This window comes from Cicer arietinum, chromosome 2 (assembly GCF_000331145.2).
Source record: "Cicer arietinum cultivar CDC Frontier isolate Library 1 chromosome 2, Cicar.CDCFrontier_v2.0, whole genome shotgun sequence".
Lineage (NCBI taxonomy): Eukaryota > Viridiplantae > Streptophyta > Magnoliopsida > Fabales > Fabaceae > Cicer > Cicer arietinum.
Genome location: NC_021161.2, coordinates 1213765 through 1230011, shown reverse-complemented (window position 1 = coordinate 1230011; position 16247 = coordinate 1213765). Strand labels below are relative to the sequence as shown.

The window sequence follows — 16247 nt, the reverse complement described above, 5'->3', positions numbered from 1 at the left end:
CTGCTTCATCACCTTTGACTAACTAATCATAATATCGCACTTGATATTTCATTCTTTAAATTATACTTAATAAATTAAAATATTTAATATGTGTAAAATTTATTAGCTTTACTTGTGAGTATATATTTTTGTCAGATTTGCTTGTAATCAGATTTTACTTGTCATATAATTTCATACACTTTAAAAACAAAGTTTTAAATTAATCCACCAATTCACAAAAATTAAAGATTTAGTGTGTTAAAATTTTATGTTTAAACTTTGTTTTTAAATTAAATGGACAAATATTAAAGAAAATGCTAACATATTTTTTAAAACACTTAATAATGTATTAAAGTAAAAAAAAAATTAAAAATTATTTTATTTTATTTTATTTTTGAAAATATAATTATTATTAATATATGTGTTTAAAATAGATATTAAATATAGAGTAGTGCAGAAAATGATTACTAGCACAAGTAGTAGAGTGTAGACCAAAGTTAGGTTTGATAAATGGATGCACTCTATTTCTATCTCAAAAAATGTCAGAGATAAATAAAGAAAATCCTTGAACCTCTTATGCTAGGTGCCTCTGTTTCAACGCCAAAAAATCATCATCATGTCTCACTATTATGTTCTCTATCACCATCATTTCCCTTTAGGTCACAACCACCCCACAAACCTAAAAGCACCATCATTACTACCACAACTCATCACAATCACCAAAACAATAAAACAAGGTCAATATCTCAACTTACTCTTTTATTTTTCTATATACACAAACAACAAGAATATTATTATTTACACCCCCCTCCCTCCCTCACCATCACCATCACTTTCTTGTTTCTTATAGTTTCTGACTGAAGATTGGTACACTATGTACTTTCATTCATTCTCAAACTCTCTTTCAAGATCTTTTATGGGGAATCAAGCATCTTGGTCCGATTCATAATTAATTTGCCACATCAAGCAAGTTAATTTCACTCTACTTTATTATTATAGCTCTTTAGTGGATCTTTCTTTTTTCTAATCTTTTTCTTCACGTTGGTTAAGTTTTTTTTTTTTCAAGTAAAGTTTATGAATCTAGAGATGTCTAGGGTTTATGTATGTTGTTGTATTCATGAAAAGTGATGCAAACTTGTTATCTTTTTATATGTTCTTAATTTGAGCTATGCTATTATAAGTATTTTGATTTTCCATCCCTTGTTTGTATTAAACTCTCTTAATTTATATTTTTGTTTATGGTGGTTCATATATATGAATTGATCTTATCAAGATTATAGCTTCTAAAACATAAATAAAAATCAATTTATTTTTATTGCAAGATCTATGCATGTCACGACCTTAGTTACATATGTTTTCTTTTATTTGCGATTTTTTTTTCTTTCTGGAAAATAAATAATTATATTGTGGAATATCTTCTTAATTCTTTCTAACCATCTTGTTTGTCTCTTCCAACTTTGAGTGTGGTTAAATAACTTCTTCCCCAAAATTCCATATATACTACTTAATTCAAGAGTGTTTGATCAAATCCTTCCTTGTTGGGAAAAATATGTTTTTAATTGATTTGTATATTTTTTATAAAAAAAAATGTTTATCAATAATATCTTTTCTTAATAGTACATATGATTTATATTATGAATCTCTTTCTCAAACTTCTATGGATATATTTCAAACTTAACCACTTGAAAACTTATATAATATGATTGGATGTGCTTTATGTTCCTCTAGCTAGGTCTTGTTCATATTTGATGTATATATTTATCAAATTTGAAAGGATTTATTTCTGGATTTTTTTTTTCAACAACCAATATTTATAATTAATAGTATTATTAGCATTTTATCGAAGATTCACTTTTCTTCTTGACTCTACCACAACTACGAAACCAATTTTATATTTATCATCATAAAACTAAGATCTACAAGATGCAAATTTTACAAGTTCAAAGATTTTGTAAGACACGTTGGATATATAGGTGAGCTTAATGACATTCCAACAAGATCTACGAAGAGTATGTTTGAATGATGACATAGAATATATAAGAACAATTTTTGATCGTTTTGTACTTGGTTCTTCTTTTAATAATATCCAACAGACAAAATGTTATTTTGTGTGGGATTGTAAAATTTTATTATGTATGCTATTTTATATAAAGTGTTTGTATATATGATATGTATGTTATAGTGTTTTTTATGTTATAATTAATTATATATATATTGCATGCTGCATAATGAGATCTACATTTTGAACAATCCCTCGTGAATTTTTTTTTTTTTTTTCCTTTAAGGAGTGTTTCAATTTCGATTTTATTAATTTTTTATGAAAGAATTGATATTGAAAACATGTAATTCGTATTGATAATTTATTCAATAAATAAGTAATCCATATTTATATATTTTTTTTAAGTAAATTTAGCTAGAACATAAATCATCTTTGATGACTTTAGCAATTAATCAGGAAAACTAATCTCATGTTAGAGAAAATGGTCCCATATGGAACTTGCTTAAAGCGTTGTTTGATGGTGATGATAAACATATAATTGTTTATTAGCTCCTTCCAAACCATGATAGCACTACTAATTTTTTATTTTTTCTTTACAAGCAAAGGTTAATAAATTAGCTATGTTAATTTTTGTGAGTTTAATTCGAAAATTTTCTTTTTTAAATATTTTTGGTCAATATATGACTTCACCTAAGTAATATCAAAAACATATTTTTTCTATCTAAAATGAGATAACTTTTTTTACATTAATCCATTGATAAATCATTTGTTTGTTAGATTATAAAATATTTTGAGTCTATGACTCCTCATATTTATCCAAACTAACAAACAAGCCACTTAGTAGATGGTGATTTTCTTGGCCACCTTTTGCTACATGGACACAATCAATACCATTTTCTTGGGCCTCTTTATTTTTGGAGCTAGTTAGAGACCACAATTTTGCACATTTAAATCAAAATGGAGAGAGATAGGGTTATATGAACTATTTTATTTTTGTGAATTATATTTGTCTTATAATTAATATCATTTTAACAACAACAAAAAATCTTATAAACATATTATTAAAAAGGAGTCTCTTAGTTTTATTAAGAGAGGACTTCATAATAAAAAAATTCCAGGAATTTAAAGTGTGTCAATCAACACTACAATTTCACATTAAGTAAATCTTGAATTTGCCAAATCAAAGAATAAATATGTTAATTGATATTACAATTATTAGTAATGATGTCGATGAGAATCTTTGAGTAACTTTTCATAATTAGATGAGAAAGACACTTCCTACATGTCATATCAAGCCCCAAAAAGATATCTCACATCTCAACTTGCACTGCATTACAAACTTCAATCTTATGGGTAAATCCTTTAATTCATCTATTATCATAGCTCCGAAGCAACCCTCTGCACCCTACAAGATCACCACTTATTATGAATAAAACCTGTTTGTAAATGACTATTTGAACTTTTGGATAACATATGTTGGATTAATATAAAACTGTTATTTTCAGACAAATTAAATAGTTTATACTCATATTATTGAAGAGAGACAATAAATATTTTTTTAAAATTTATTTATAAATAAAAATCATCGTAATTTTTTAGACTCAAATATATAAATAAATATAAAAAAAAAATCATGAAGTTTAATTTTATTTTATATTACTAATTCTCCAATAATTTAATTATGAAAGTCACATTTTTACATTAGATTCCTCCAATAGAAAGAAAAAAAATAAGAAATAAATTCACAGTGATATATATCCATATTGACGATCCTCTTTAGATATAATTCCATTTAGTTCGATTAAAAACGGCAACATATAAAATAAATCCATTAAATTCATCGTTCTTTTTACTATTTATATCTTTTCAATATATATAGTACTCCTTTGACAAAATTGTGGAAATTCAAATAATAGATAATAATATTAATTTGGTCAAGAATTTATATTATTGTTATATGTTTATATTTAAAGAGATAAAATTAGTTAATATTTAAATTAAATCACATCTATGGTCCTTTAACTTAATTTCAGTTAATGTTTTAGTCATTTTTTTTTAGTTGGTCATTTATTTTAATTTTAAGTGACAATTTGATATTTTATGTTTTAAAATGTCAATAATATTGTCCTTTTTTTTTACAAAACTTCAAAAAAAATCATCAGAATTTTCAAACAAAACCCATAAAATTCATTATCATCTTCAATAAAATGCAAATGTAATCAAATTCATAATTTAAATATTTAAATAAGCTCATATTTTCATTATTTATTTGATGTTGTTAGAGATGAAAATATGAATTTATTTGAATATTTGAGTTATGGATTTTATGAAATTTGCATTATATTGAAGATGATTATTAATTTTATGAGTTTTGTTTAAAAAATTTGATGACTTTGTTGAATTTTTGTAAAAAAAAATGATATCATTGTTAACATTTTAAAACATTAAATATTAAATTTTCACTTAAAATTAAAATAAAGGATCAAATCGGAAAGAAAAAAGATAAAAGACTAAAACGTTACTAAAATTAAGTTAAATGACCACAGATATAATTTAACCTTAATATTTATATAATTACATTTAATGTTGATTATAGAAAAAGAGACAAATTAATTTCAAAAACAGTCTTAATTATAATTTTGTTTTTCTTTTCAAAATAGTCTTATTAATTGAGCCAGAAAGATAATAATATATGGAAGAAAAAAAATGTACCAACAAAATAGACCAATGTAGTAGTATAGTAAAAATGAATATATAGTTGCATTTGAAACTTGGGGGTTATCCAAATCCAAAATCATGGGACAGATAGGTGAGGTGTGGATAAGAAGATGAAGAGAGCCAATAGTCCAAATATTAATGGTTGGTTGAAACTTCAAACTTTCAACGTCAATTTTCAACTTCTTATGTCATTATTTATGATAACCAAGCAACTAGATTTTTTTACAACGTGTGGCTACCTTCTACTCACTCCAACTTTTTTTTATTCTTCCATAAGATAAATCATCATTTTAATACTATAATCTCAATTTTATCTTCACTTTAATTTAAATGACTTGTATGTAGTAAAAGAATTATATAATAATCTAACCACTTTTTGTCTGCTAAAAAAATCTAACTATTTTTTATTAAATAAATAAACATTTTATTTATCATATTAGTACATGCAAAATATCCTTTTACAAAAATTACATTCATTTAACTATTTTTTTAATTATTGAATAAAAAAAAGTCTCACCGACCTCTTTAGTAAGATTTTTCTTCCTCCACGTTTATTTACAATATTTTGAATTTGAGATTGTGATTATCAAATTTAAGTCAAGTTTTACTTGTACCAAATTAACATTATTAATTACTTAATTATTTAATTATAAAATTATTTTAACTAATTAATTAATTTCAACTAATTAATTTTAAGTATTCTTTCTTTCTTTTTTTCAATATCACTTCTAGTCATATTTAAACCGAGTTTACATGTAGATACATGTTTATAACAACCAACAAACCTCTTTAAAAATAGTAGTCTCAAATAGTTTATAAACCTTAATTAAATAAAATTAATTGAGAGTATGAAAATTTAAATTTCTTTTCTTAAAGCGGAACTTTAAACCATCATTATTAAGATAAGATACTTTTCCTAAGAAAACCAAGTAAAAATAGTAATTAGTATATCACATTTTTAAAATTTATTTTCGGCAAATATCTAGGAAATTGAATAAATATATACACCAGTAATTATTTTTAATTTTTGACTCATTTTGAGTTTTTACTATTTTGCAAAAAAATAAATAAAAAAATAAACATATAGAAAATAAAAACGCAGAGCACAACGTTGTTTCGGAAACTTGATAACCATTTTCCTTTTGTCGCATAAACCAATTCACCTGCAATGACCACTCAAGCTTCCACCTTCGCTTTCTCCGTTTCTTCCGTCGCTTCCCCTCTCCGGCGCCGCCGCAATCCCACCGTCGTACGAGCTCAAGGTACTAAACTTCGTTCAAATATTCTTACTTTTTTTCATACTCTTTTTTGTTCTCTAATTCGATTCTGATTTCAATTTTTCTTACCCCATTTAAGTTTTATTCGGTATTTTGAATCAATGCACTAAGTGTTGTTTTTGTGTTTGTTTAGTTGAATCACTGTGTTATCCACAAGGTGTTTGTTGAAATGCTCGAGTTCTGAAATTCTGAGTTTTCTTATGAAATTAATTTGGTTTTTCTTGATTTGGATTTTGATGTTGAACTTCAGATTAAATTTGAAAGCTTTTTTGGGTTTTGGCATAAATTTGAACTTGTAAAAGGAAATGTTGTCAGTTGCACATTTGTGTAAACATGTGAAGGTGTAAATAAGAAAAATAAATTAGTTTTGTTTATAATTTATTTTTAAGAAAATTGTTTTGGAAATTAGAAATCAATTTGAGCTGGTTAGTTATGGAAACCAGTATTATGACTGATATTATTATTAGATAATGATGCAATTAGAAAAATCTAATAATAATGGATAATATTGTCAAGTGGTTAATTGTTCTTATAAAATTGTTGATGGTTATAATTTTGTAAATTATACATTTTATGTTGAAGGGGGTCTGAGTATCCGACGCGTCTCGTACACTCCATTCTGGTGTTAGAAATAAAAATATTTTTTCGGATCAGACATGGATGGCTTGAACACATCCCCAACACCTAAGCAGCACATCAATTTCAACCAGTGTTGTTGAATTTTCGCCATGGCATTATAACATGGCGGATTTTGTGCCAGCTACCATAAGCTGCAACACATATTATACTTTCCATGTTTCTGCCGTAGGCCGCCACACCATGTTTTTATGGAGGATTTTTGCTGGCCGCCATAATCTGATATCTGCCATTGATAACACTTATTTCAGCAAGACATGAAAAGGAAAACAGTTGGTAACAAAATTTTCAATTTTTTAAATGATGATGATCCACTAAGGGGATGAAAGCTCTTAAATTGATTATATCCTTTTTAGTTTTTAGGTATTAGATAGATGGATTAAAGGTGAAAGACATAGTTCAATAGTTTGCAGTCATCAGCTTGCCTTGGAGTCCTTTTTGTATAGAAACTTTCAAATTGTTTATTGATGTCTCGTTACATTTTTTGGCGAGACTCGTTATCATAGGGAAAATGTAATACTTAACAAGTTCTGTTGGTATGACGATGAATATATAAATCTCGATTCTCAATTTATATATTTTTTAATGATGCACATGTGTGTGTTGCTATGTGCTATATTTGGACATTGTTGATGTCTACCTGTTGTGTCCAGTGTCTATGTATATGCTTGTGCTTCGTAGGTTATAAATGATGTTCTATATTTGAACCATTAAGTTAAATATAAATTTGCAAATGATTATTGAATTATGGCATGAATTGTGAAGTATGGTTTAAATATTTTAGAATATTTAAAGTATGGACTATGGAATTTACAGGTTATGTGTTTTTTGAACTATTTTAATATATACCAGTTTAATCAGTAACTGACTTCTCGACAACAACCGATTGACTTAGTCCTTGTTTGAATAAGTGATTCAACTTTTATAACATTGCTCAAAACTATGGTCCTATTTTCTTTTTTTAATTTCTTTGTTTGGATGTCAGTTTTCTGTAACCAAATTTTTTTAATAGCTGTGCTTTCAATTTCGGTGATTTGATAAAATTTCATTTCTATAGAAATAATATGCTGGTTCTTTCAGTGGAACCATCGGATAAATCCGTTGAAATTATGAGGAAGTTCTCAGAGCAATATGCCCGGAAATCTGAAACATTCTTTTGTGTTGACAAAGGAGTAACTTCTGTTGTTATCAAGGTACATTCTCTATCTTTAACTCTTTGGCATATATATTCTCTTTTTAATATGATTTTATTTGCTTCATAGATATTTTTCTTTCTTGTTTGAATAGCACACATTACAATATAAAAATTTCAATTTCATATTCCTTTAGTTTTTTATACAAATCTTGGTGCATTAAGTCTTGCAATGTCAGAGAGTTTTGATTGTTATCATGGAGGATTCATTATTTTTGGCAATGTTGCATTTCAATGTATATTAGAATAAGTTTAACAAATATAAAAAGGGCTTATTTATACTTGAATTTTAGTTTTCCTTTGGATCTGTATCATTGTTGTTGTATAGCAGTTATAGCCGCGCTATAATATAGTGAAATTTGAACAAATCACTACTGTTTTGCGGTACGCTATTTAGTTCAAAATATTGTCAAATAGCAGCTACAGTGGTGCTATAGAACTGTTGCATAGTATAATTTGAACAAATCGCTATTTTCTGCGATCTACGATTAACAACACTAATCTATATATCTGTTTTAGTAGTGTGTTAGTGCAGTGTACACAGAGACTTATACTACTAGGTGCCACTGCATTACTTGTATAAGATTGACTATTGACTATTAAATTAAATTTTAGTGTTCCAGATTGTGTTAGAATATGTTATTATTCAGTTTCCCCCTAAATTAGCTTTGTTAAGCAATTCATATGTTGACAACTCTAAGAGGCCATCATGTTAGTTTGTTTGATAAGTCAGAAGTTGGTAACAGTACTAGTTCTATTGTATAGCTATTAGGATCCATAAAAACGCACCCCCGACCTATACAATTTGAAATTTGGGAATGTAGGGGTTTCATATACTTAAACTACTTACCGGCAAAAGTGCTTTTTTTGCTTGTGCTCGTGATTTGCTATTTTACATCAAGATTTTCAGGGTGGTTTTTATAATTTTTGGTCTGGTATTTGTCATTTATGATTTTATCTTTTCTTACTCTGGTTGGCACATTCTTTTTGGAAAGTATGATAATATCACGAGTCATGACATTAAACTAATTTGATGATGATCATCATAGAATACTGAATTGCAGTTTTATATTGTAACATCCAAAGTTCCAAACTACTTTATGGAAGATTTTAACCAAACACTAAGTTGCTTTTTATATACAAAGGCTTTTGACATGTTGATATTTGGTATTAATCCATGGTGGCATCTTCTCATTGCAGTTCAGTTTTTTTGAACATTATTATATTCACACTTTTTCTGGTTTTAGAGTACCCTGAATGGATTTTGTTTTTATTCTTTTTCTATGGAAAATGCCACTTCTATATGTTCCTAGTTGCGAAACTGATCATGTGTCATGTGTCAGGCACTAGGAACAGATCTTTCATTAGATTACATGGTTTGAAATGTCGAATATTGGGGATAGACACGATATAAATTATCTAGTTTGGTTCGTTTCCGTTGAAATATAATATGACATTTGATTTCTAAGCCAGAATCTGCATGACTAAAAACTAGTTCAGAAATTTTTTCTATAAATGTCTTAAGTGTTTTATTGCTCTTTTGGAACAGGGGTTGGCTGACCATAAAGATTCATTGGGTGCGCCATTGTGCCCTTGCCGGTAAATACTTGCTACTTTACCTCGTTGTAAAGATATTTTTTTCTTTTCTTAATTCTATTGTTCTGGTAGGGTTGCTGCATATATAGGTTTGATCAATGTTAATGTCTTCTAACTTCCTAAACCTACGCCCAAAATCATCGTATTTTAGGCATTATGACGATAAAGCTGCCGAGGCTGCGCATGGATTTTGGAATTGCCCGTGTGTTCCCATGAGAGAGAGGTAGGCACATCTTTAAAACTAGCAAGAATTTATTTTCCTTCCAAGACCTTAAAAAACCAAGTTTAAAGCTGCATCTTTAGCATATGCTTGTTTATATCAGTTATTTTTAATTTATTGATAATATTTAGGAAACAGCTTATATGTCATTCTTGGCAAATGTTATCCATTGGTTATATTGTTTTTCGACTTAGAGATGCATACATAACGACCAGTGTTGACAAATAGCGTCTATAGCAGCGCTATAGAGCTATTGCATACTGGAATTTTGAACAAATTGCCATTGTTTGGCGATACGCTATTTAATACATAGTATTGTTAAATAGCCGCTATAGAGGTGCTATAATAACACTTTAGCGTAGTGAAGTTTTTGAACAAACAGCAATTTTCTTCAATCTTATTTTGAAGTCATTGTGATTTTGTTTGGTAGGAAGGAGTGCCATTGCATGCTTTTTCTCACTCCTGATAACGATTTTGCCGGCAATGAACAGGTAATTCTGAGATTTAATTTGTTGAAATTTTGATTTTGGTCCTCATAATTTCTGCTATTTATGTATGTTTGCGTTGTTGATTTTGCTCCTTAACATGACACAAACACTTTTTGATTAGAATGTTATATTTTCTTCTCTTCTGTTAAAATTAAATGCAACATTTTTCTTGCCTTGCAGACTATCACATTGGATGAAATTAAAGAATCAACAGCAAATATGTAACACAGATTATTGTGTATCAATAATGTACTTGTGTTAATTGTTTCAATCTGTATCTTTTGAAAGACAATGGAAGAGAAAGGTGTAACGATATGTAGGTAATATATTTTCTATTTACCAAAAATCACATGTAATTTTTTCATCTGTGCTCTTTCTAAATGGCCTAACTCATACTGTGACATATTCATTTCACAACTGCATAAAGCAGGTGTTTAGAAGAGTTACTTCAACTTATCTTACAATATAAATATATGGAAAAGAAAATGATAAAAATAATTTTTGAATGTCTACAAATTACTTTGAGTTTACTTTCATACTCCCTTCATGATAGATCTATGAACTATATTTTTTTTACAAGAACAAACACCACAAGTAAACTCACACGCAAAGTGGAGATCGCTGGTCACTATGAAAAAATATTTCAATTTAATAATATAACATTGACAGTTGTATTAGGTCTTTTTGACGTTCTATGAACTATTCTATTTGATTGTAAAATTGGTTTATACATTCGTAAGTACTTAATTGAATTGTTAAGCTAATCTTTCTTAAAATTCAAAACAAATCTCTAACCAATATGTTCCGATGTTTAAACATTATGCCTCTTTTTTGAAATTATTTTTGTTATTGTTAGATTAATTTAATGACTGAGAGATGAAGAGATGATAGACTATTCATATATGATTACTATACCATAAATTTATGGATGTAATGTAAGTTTTAGTATTCAAATTGCACTTAAAAGCAGTGTATCATTCCAAATACATCAAACCACACAATACTCAAATGTATTAACACATTAAACAATACATAATCAACAAGCCTTAACAGAAGGAGTACTAGGAGGAGAAGTAGTAGAACGAGTTCCTGGTTTTTTGGCACAATCTTGACCATTTCTTGAAGCCAAAGAAGCCAAAAACCTATTATTCCATCTTCCATTTCCAACAATGGTTGCTGAAGACGAAGTCGAATCTCCTGTGCTACAAGCATGATCAGCCGAAAAACGATGCTTGAGACACACTTTCGTGAGGCAAGTTTTACAGGTACTGGTGTTTGAAAATGTCAAAACCTCCTTGCAACGTTTCACAGGACAAATTGGTTTCTTCTTCTTGTTGGGGTCACATTTCCCTGAACTCTGGTGCTTCTTCAAGATCCTATCTTCGTTTTCTCCCATGTTGCCCGTGATCTCCATGGACATTGAACATTCTTCACAAACAACCACTTTTCTGCTGTTGATGTCGGATTTCGAACATTCATGAGATTTGTAGGATCTATGTTCCACACAAAACACCTGCCATTACAGGTCATGTTAATCACTTTTGTAGTTTCATATTAGAAGCTTACTACTGTACATTGATTATATGATTTATGATTTGTTCACGCATCAAATTCTAACTATTACTGTGATGACAATTTGTTCACAAATCTTGAATTAATTCGCAATTGTTAACTCGTACTGTCTTGTCAAAAATTGTTTCAATTAGATTTTAAATTTAATAACTTCTTATTAATTTGACTTTGACTGAAAGTTTATTAATCACTTAACTTATTTAATTTGGTTAATGAACTAATAACTTTTTGTAGAAAAAATACAAGTTAGGTCAATAATTAAAGAATAATGTGTGATAAATTTAAACTATGCATGAAATAATTATGCCTGATAGTCCTAAGTAATGGAGAATCCTAGGATTAATAAGAGGCAAACATAGAAAATTGTAAGGGTGCATAACAATAATAATAATAATAACAATAATAATAATAATAATAATAATAATAATAATAAATAAATAAATAAATAAATAAATAAATAAATAAATAAATAAATAAATAAATAAATAAATAAATAAATAAATAAATAAATAAATAAATAAATAAAATACCTGTTTGCAACCATCACAAGTGAAAGGAAGGAAATCGAGCTGGTTACAATGACGATGTTGACAATGTTTACCCAAATCTGGGAAAGCTTCTGTTCCACCTGCTGCCATAGATTGATTTAATGACTTTTAGTTGTGAAATTTTAATATCGAAAACAAGAATGTAAAGGATGAAGAAAACAAAAAGGAAGAGTTGTATTTATAGGTTTAGAATAATGGCTTGGGCTCTAAGTTATGTTATTGGTTACGTATTTCACACGTCACCTCATAACGGAACATTCTAGTAATTACAACAACCGTCCAATTATGTATGTGTTCCGTTTTGGCGTCTACGCGCTAGTCCAATCGGTTTCTTCCTCTTTTTTTTTTTTACATTTGATATTTTGTTCTATGTCTTTTTTATTATGAGTTCAATGTAGTGATATGACAAAATAAAAAAATTATTACAAGTGTATCTACTTTAAATTACCTAGACCTATCATACAAAGTGACATAATTGCTCAAATGAGAGTTACGTCTAAAACAAATTTTGAATGAATTTAAAACTTGTTCTAAAGTCACAAAGATTCGTTCATCATGGGTAGCTTACTACTGTCAAGCTTTTGTATTGTATGATGTTATGCATAGTCATGCCATCACAAGTCTTGTAGAGTTTGAATTCATGAATTTTCAAAACCAAACCCAACTTTCAATTCAACTTCATTCGCACAACATTATGTAATATTGGGCTGGTTCAATTTGGAGGCCATTAAATTCATGGAATGTTTTGGGCCTCCCAAAAATATTACTTAAGCCCATTTTTTGGGTTTTGTACCAGGCACCCCCCCAATTTGACCTACCACCCCCCATTATTTTTTAAAGACTAAAATACCCCTTTGTAAAACAGTATAATATTATTCTAAAAATTACCATTCAGATTTCACACCCCACCACTTTCGAAAATTTAGAAAACAAATGTTGGATTCGAAAGTTTAAAATTTTCGAAATGAATTTTAGTAAGTTACTCGAAACTTTTGCTATTTTAAAACCTTCGAAATGCAGTTTATTTCAAAAAAGACAAATTTTCGAAACTTTGGATAAATGCCAAATTTCCGAAATAGACAGTATTCGAATATTTGCTTGCATTTGAAAGTTTCGAAATAGAGTAATGCTTCGAAAGTTTGGCTTTTCATGAAACTTTCGAAATGAAGTTTCGAAACTTGCAAATCTTCGAAATGCATTTTGGTCTTCGAAAGTTTGCATTTTCACCAAAGTTTCGAAATGTATGTTAAGTTTCAAACTTTTCATTAAGTGAAAGTTTCGAAATGTATTTTATTATTTTTTTAAATTCAATATTTATGTTAGAAATTATTTTTAATTTTTTTTTTAAATTCAATATTTAGAATATTATTTTTAATTAAATTTGTTACTAATTTTGAAATTAGGTATGAGTAAAGTTGATGTTTCTGCTTCAAAAAATGTTATAGATTCTACAGAAAAATTCACCACTGATCAGGTATTATTATAACTACTGATGAATCATCACCAATTAAATTTTTCTTATAGTTATATAGTTAATTTTTATTTGAAACGTATTTTGCAGGTATTTTCTTCTCGAGAAGCTGTATTTGAATGGGCAAAAGCGATTGGAAGACAAAATGGAATTTTAATTGTTACCATTCGATCAGATAAAGCAAACGGAATTAGGGGAAGAAAAGACAAATTGATTTTGGGATGCGAAAGAGGTGGAAGATATAAATCAGAATCAAAAAAATCAGTAACTTGCTCTCATAAGGAAAACTGTCCATTTACTCTCAGATGTGTACCATTAAGTGGCGGTGAAGGATGGAAAATTAGTGTTCGTTGTGGGACACACAATCATGAATTACTTGATACTGTAACCGGTCATTCCTATTTGGGGCGTTTAAACGAAGAAGAGAGGAAATTTGTCAATGATATGACAAAGTATAAGCTTGCACCCAGATTCATTCTAAATGCTTTGAAAGTGAGAAATAAAACCAATGTCACTATTCCCAGTCAAATATATAAAGCAAGGAGTACTTATCGATCATCATTGAGAGGTCCGTACACAGAAATGCAGCATCTGTTGAAGTTAATACAACAAGAAAATTATGTGCATTGGACAAGAAGACGGGAAAATTCTGATATTTTGAGAGATATTTTTTGGACGCATCCTGACTGTATAAAGTTGTTAAACACATTTCATTTTGTTTTGATATGTGATAGCACATACAAAACAAACAGATATCGGTTGCCATTACTTGAAATAGTCGGTGTCACTTCTACTAGTTTGACATTTTCAGTTGGGTTTGCTTATTTGGAAAAAGAGCGACAAGATAACTTCATCTGGGCATTTGAGAAGGTACGAATGTTGTTCAAATCTGAGTCTTTGATTTCTAAAGTTATTGTGACTGATAGAGATCTTGCCATGATGAATGCGATTAGTGTTGTGTTTCCTACTTCAATACATTTGCTATGTCGTTTTCATATTGAAAAAAATGTTGGGGCAAGATGCAAACAATATGTCAAAAAGGATAGACAAGAAGAAGTAATGGATTTATGGAAAAAGATTGTCTATTCGACTAGTGTGGAAGAGTATGATCATCATTTGCAACAATTTGAGATATTGTGTGCCGATATTATTCTTTTTGTTGATTATGTGAAAGATTCATGGTTAACACCTTACAAAGAAAGGTTTGTCAACGTTTGGACCAATAGAGTGATGCATTTGGGGAACACAACATCTAACAGGTATTTTTAAAATATGAATTGTGTTGTTTTAGCAAACATGATTTACTAGTTTATGTGATTTGTTTTAATTTGTGTTATTTAATTTATTTGTAGAGTTGAGTCTGCTCATTGGAGATTGAAAAACATGCTTCAAACTAGTTTTGGTGATTTGTGTAAAAGCTGGGATGCAGTGAATATGATGTTGAAGAACCAAATATGTATCATTCAGTCTTCTTTTCAGAAAACCATCAAGGATGTTGAGCACGGGTATAATTCACAATTTTTTCAAAATCTACATCACTGTGTATCAAGAAAGTGTATGAAATTAATTGATAACCAGTTGGAAAGGGTGAAGATTGTAGGCACTAACAAAACAGAATGTGGTTGTTCAATTAGAACAACTCATGGATTACCATGTGCTTGTGAGTTGGCTAAGTTGCAGATAAATGGTAATGCTATCCCTTTAGATAGCATTCATGATTTTTGGAAACAGTTAAGCATTGCACATGAATTAGAGGATGAAGAATCTTTATCAGATTATGACTTTTCTGAAGAGTTGGAAGCAATGAAAGCGTACATGAAGACACACGATATTATAAGTCAAAGGATATTCAAGGCAAAGGTGCGTGAAGTTGTATTTCCACATACCACATCAATACTTGCACCACCAGAGAAAGTGAGAACCAAAGGAGCTGGTAAAAAGAAAAAAGAATTTGATACTCCTCGTGATCCTTCATATTGGGAGTATGTTGATGCCTCTCAAGAATCTGCAAAGGCAAGGCAACCATCTCAATCATCTCAACGTTCTGCAAGGCAACAATCTCAATCATCTCAACATTCTTTTAAGACACAATTTCCTACTTATATACGTCCGTATATTGAGGACATAGTAGATGTTGTGGCTGATGGAAATTGTGGGTTTCGTGCAATTGCAGCATTGCTAGGTTGGACCGAAGAATCTTGGGCTTTAGTTCGATCACAATTGGATAAAGAGATTGGTCTACATAAAGATGTTTATTCTAATGTTTTTGATGACAATGTTGAATCAGTGCGGAACTCATTGAAAATATCAAAATTGGGTGCTCAAGGAAAAGATAAGTGGATGTCTTTACCAGACTTGGGTTACGTGATAGCAACACTATATAATGTCATATTGGTGTCGTTGTCTCGTAATCTGAATATGACATTTTTCCCGCTAAACAAATCACCATCGAAAGAGACCTTTGGGCAGTCTTTACTAGCAATTGGATTTGTTAACGAGAATCATTGGGTACAGGTAAAATTAATGCTTAATGTTGTTTATTAAATTAATG

The 16247-nt window shown here is 29.0% G+C and overlaps 3 protein-coding genes and 1 long non-coding RNA gene across 5 annotated transcripts; 3 read left to right on the top strand and 1 right to left on the bottom strand.

Annotated features, from left to right (window-relative positions):
* Nucleotides 1-464: 464 nt before the first annotated feature.
* LOC105851553 (uncharacterized) lies at nt 465-1175 on the top strand. The gene is made up of 2 exons (XR_001143301.3): nt 465-716; nt 830-1175. It is a non-coding gene; the product is annotated as an uncharacterized lncRNA (long non-coding RNA).
* Nucleotides 1176-5792: 4617 nt separating this feature from the next.
* Nucleotides 5793-10469, top strand: LOC101496700 (ferredoxin-thioredoxin reductase catalytic chain, chloroplastic). 2 transcript variants are annotated; one of them, XM_004489281.4, is made up of 6 exons: nt 5793-5958; nt 7690-7802; nt 9351-9400; nt 9549-9620; nt 10048-10108; nt 10286-10469. In XM_004489281.4, the coding sequence occupies exons 1-6, from the start codon at nt 5865-5867 to the stop codon at nt 10328-10330; spliced, it is 435 nt and encodes a 144-aa protein (XP_004489338.1). In that variant the 5' UTR covers nt 5793-5864; the 3' UTR covers nt 10331-10469. The 2 variants fall into 2 exon arrangements, with proteins under 2 accessions (XP_004489338.1, XP_027187998.1); XM_027332197.2 differs by having other exon boundaries at nt 5820-5958; nt 7667-7802.
* Nucleotides 10470-11006: 537 nt separating this feature from the next.
* On the bottom strand, nt 11007-12382 carry LOC101496372 (zinc finger AN1 domain-containing stress-associated protein 12). Its single transcript, XM_004489280.4, has 2 exons — nt 12208-12382; nt 11007-11618 (listed from the first exon to the last, which is right to left on the bottom strand). The coding sequence occupies exons 1-2, from the start codon at nt 12313-12315 to the stop codon at nt 11142-11144; spliced, it is 585 nt and encodes a 194-aa protein (XP_004489337.1). The 5' UTR covers nt 12316-12382; the 3' UTR covers nt 11007-11141.
* A 1248-nt stretch (nt 12383-13630) lies between these two features.
* LOC140919308 (uncharacterized) lies at nt 13631-16240 on the top strand. The gene is made up of 3 exons (XM_073365139.1): nt 13631-13699; nt 13787-14955; nt 15049-16240. The coding sequence occupies exons 1-3, from the start codon at nt 13631-13633 to the stop codon at nt 16238-16240; spliced, it is 2430 nt and encodes an 809-aa protein (XP_073221240.1).
* The last annotated feature ends 7 nt before the right edge of the window (nt 16241-16247 follow it).

Excerpts from the sequence above, each read along its gene's own strand:
- LOC101496700 (XM_004489281.4), top strand. The coding sequence starts at position 5,865 with ATGACCACTCAAGCTTCCACCTTCGCTTTCTCCGTTTCTTCCGTCGCT. Across the intron at positions 9,401-9,548 it reads GCGCCATTGTGCCCTTGCCG|GCATTATGACGATAAAGCTG; the intron begins GTAAATACTTGC and ends ATCGTATTTTAG. Across the intron at positions 10,109-10,285 it reads ATTTTGCCGGCAATGAACAG|ACTATCACATTGGATGAAAT; the intron begins GTAATTCTGAGA and ends CTTGCCTTGCAG.
- LOC101496372 (XM_004489280.4), bottom strand. The coding sequence starts at position 12,315 with ATGGCAGCAGGTGGAACAGAAGCTTTCCCAGATTTGGGTAAACATTGT. Across the intron at positions 11,619-12,207 it reads CTTGTGATGGTTGCAAACAG|GTGTTTTGTGTGGAACATAG; the intron begins GTATTTTATTTA and ends CTGTAATGGCAG.
- LOC140919308 (XM_073365139.1), top strand. The coding sequence starts at position 13,631 with ATGAGTAAAGTTGATGTTTCTGCTTCAAAAAATGTTATAGATTCTACA. Across the intron at positions 13,700-13,786 it reads AAAAATTCACCACTGATCAG|GTATTTTCTTCTCGAGAAGC; the intron begins GTATTATTATAA and ends CGTATTTTGCAG. Across the intron at positions 14,956-15,048 it reads GGGAACACAACATCTAACAG|AGTTGAGTCTGCTCATTGGA; the intron begins GTATTTTTAAAA and ends ATTTATTTGTAG.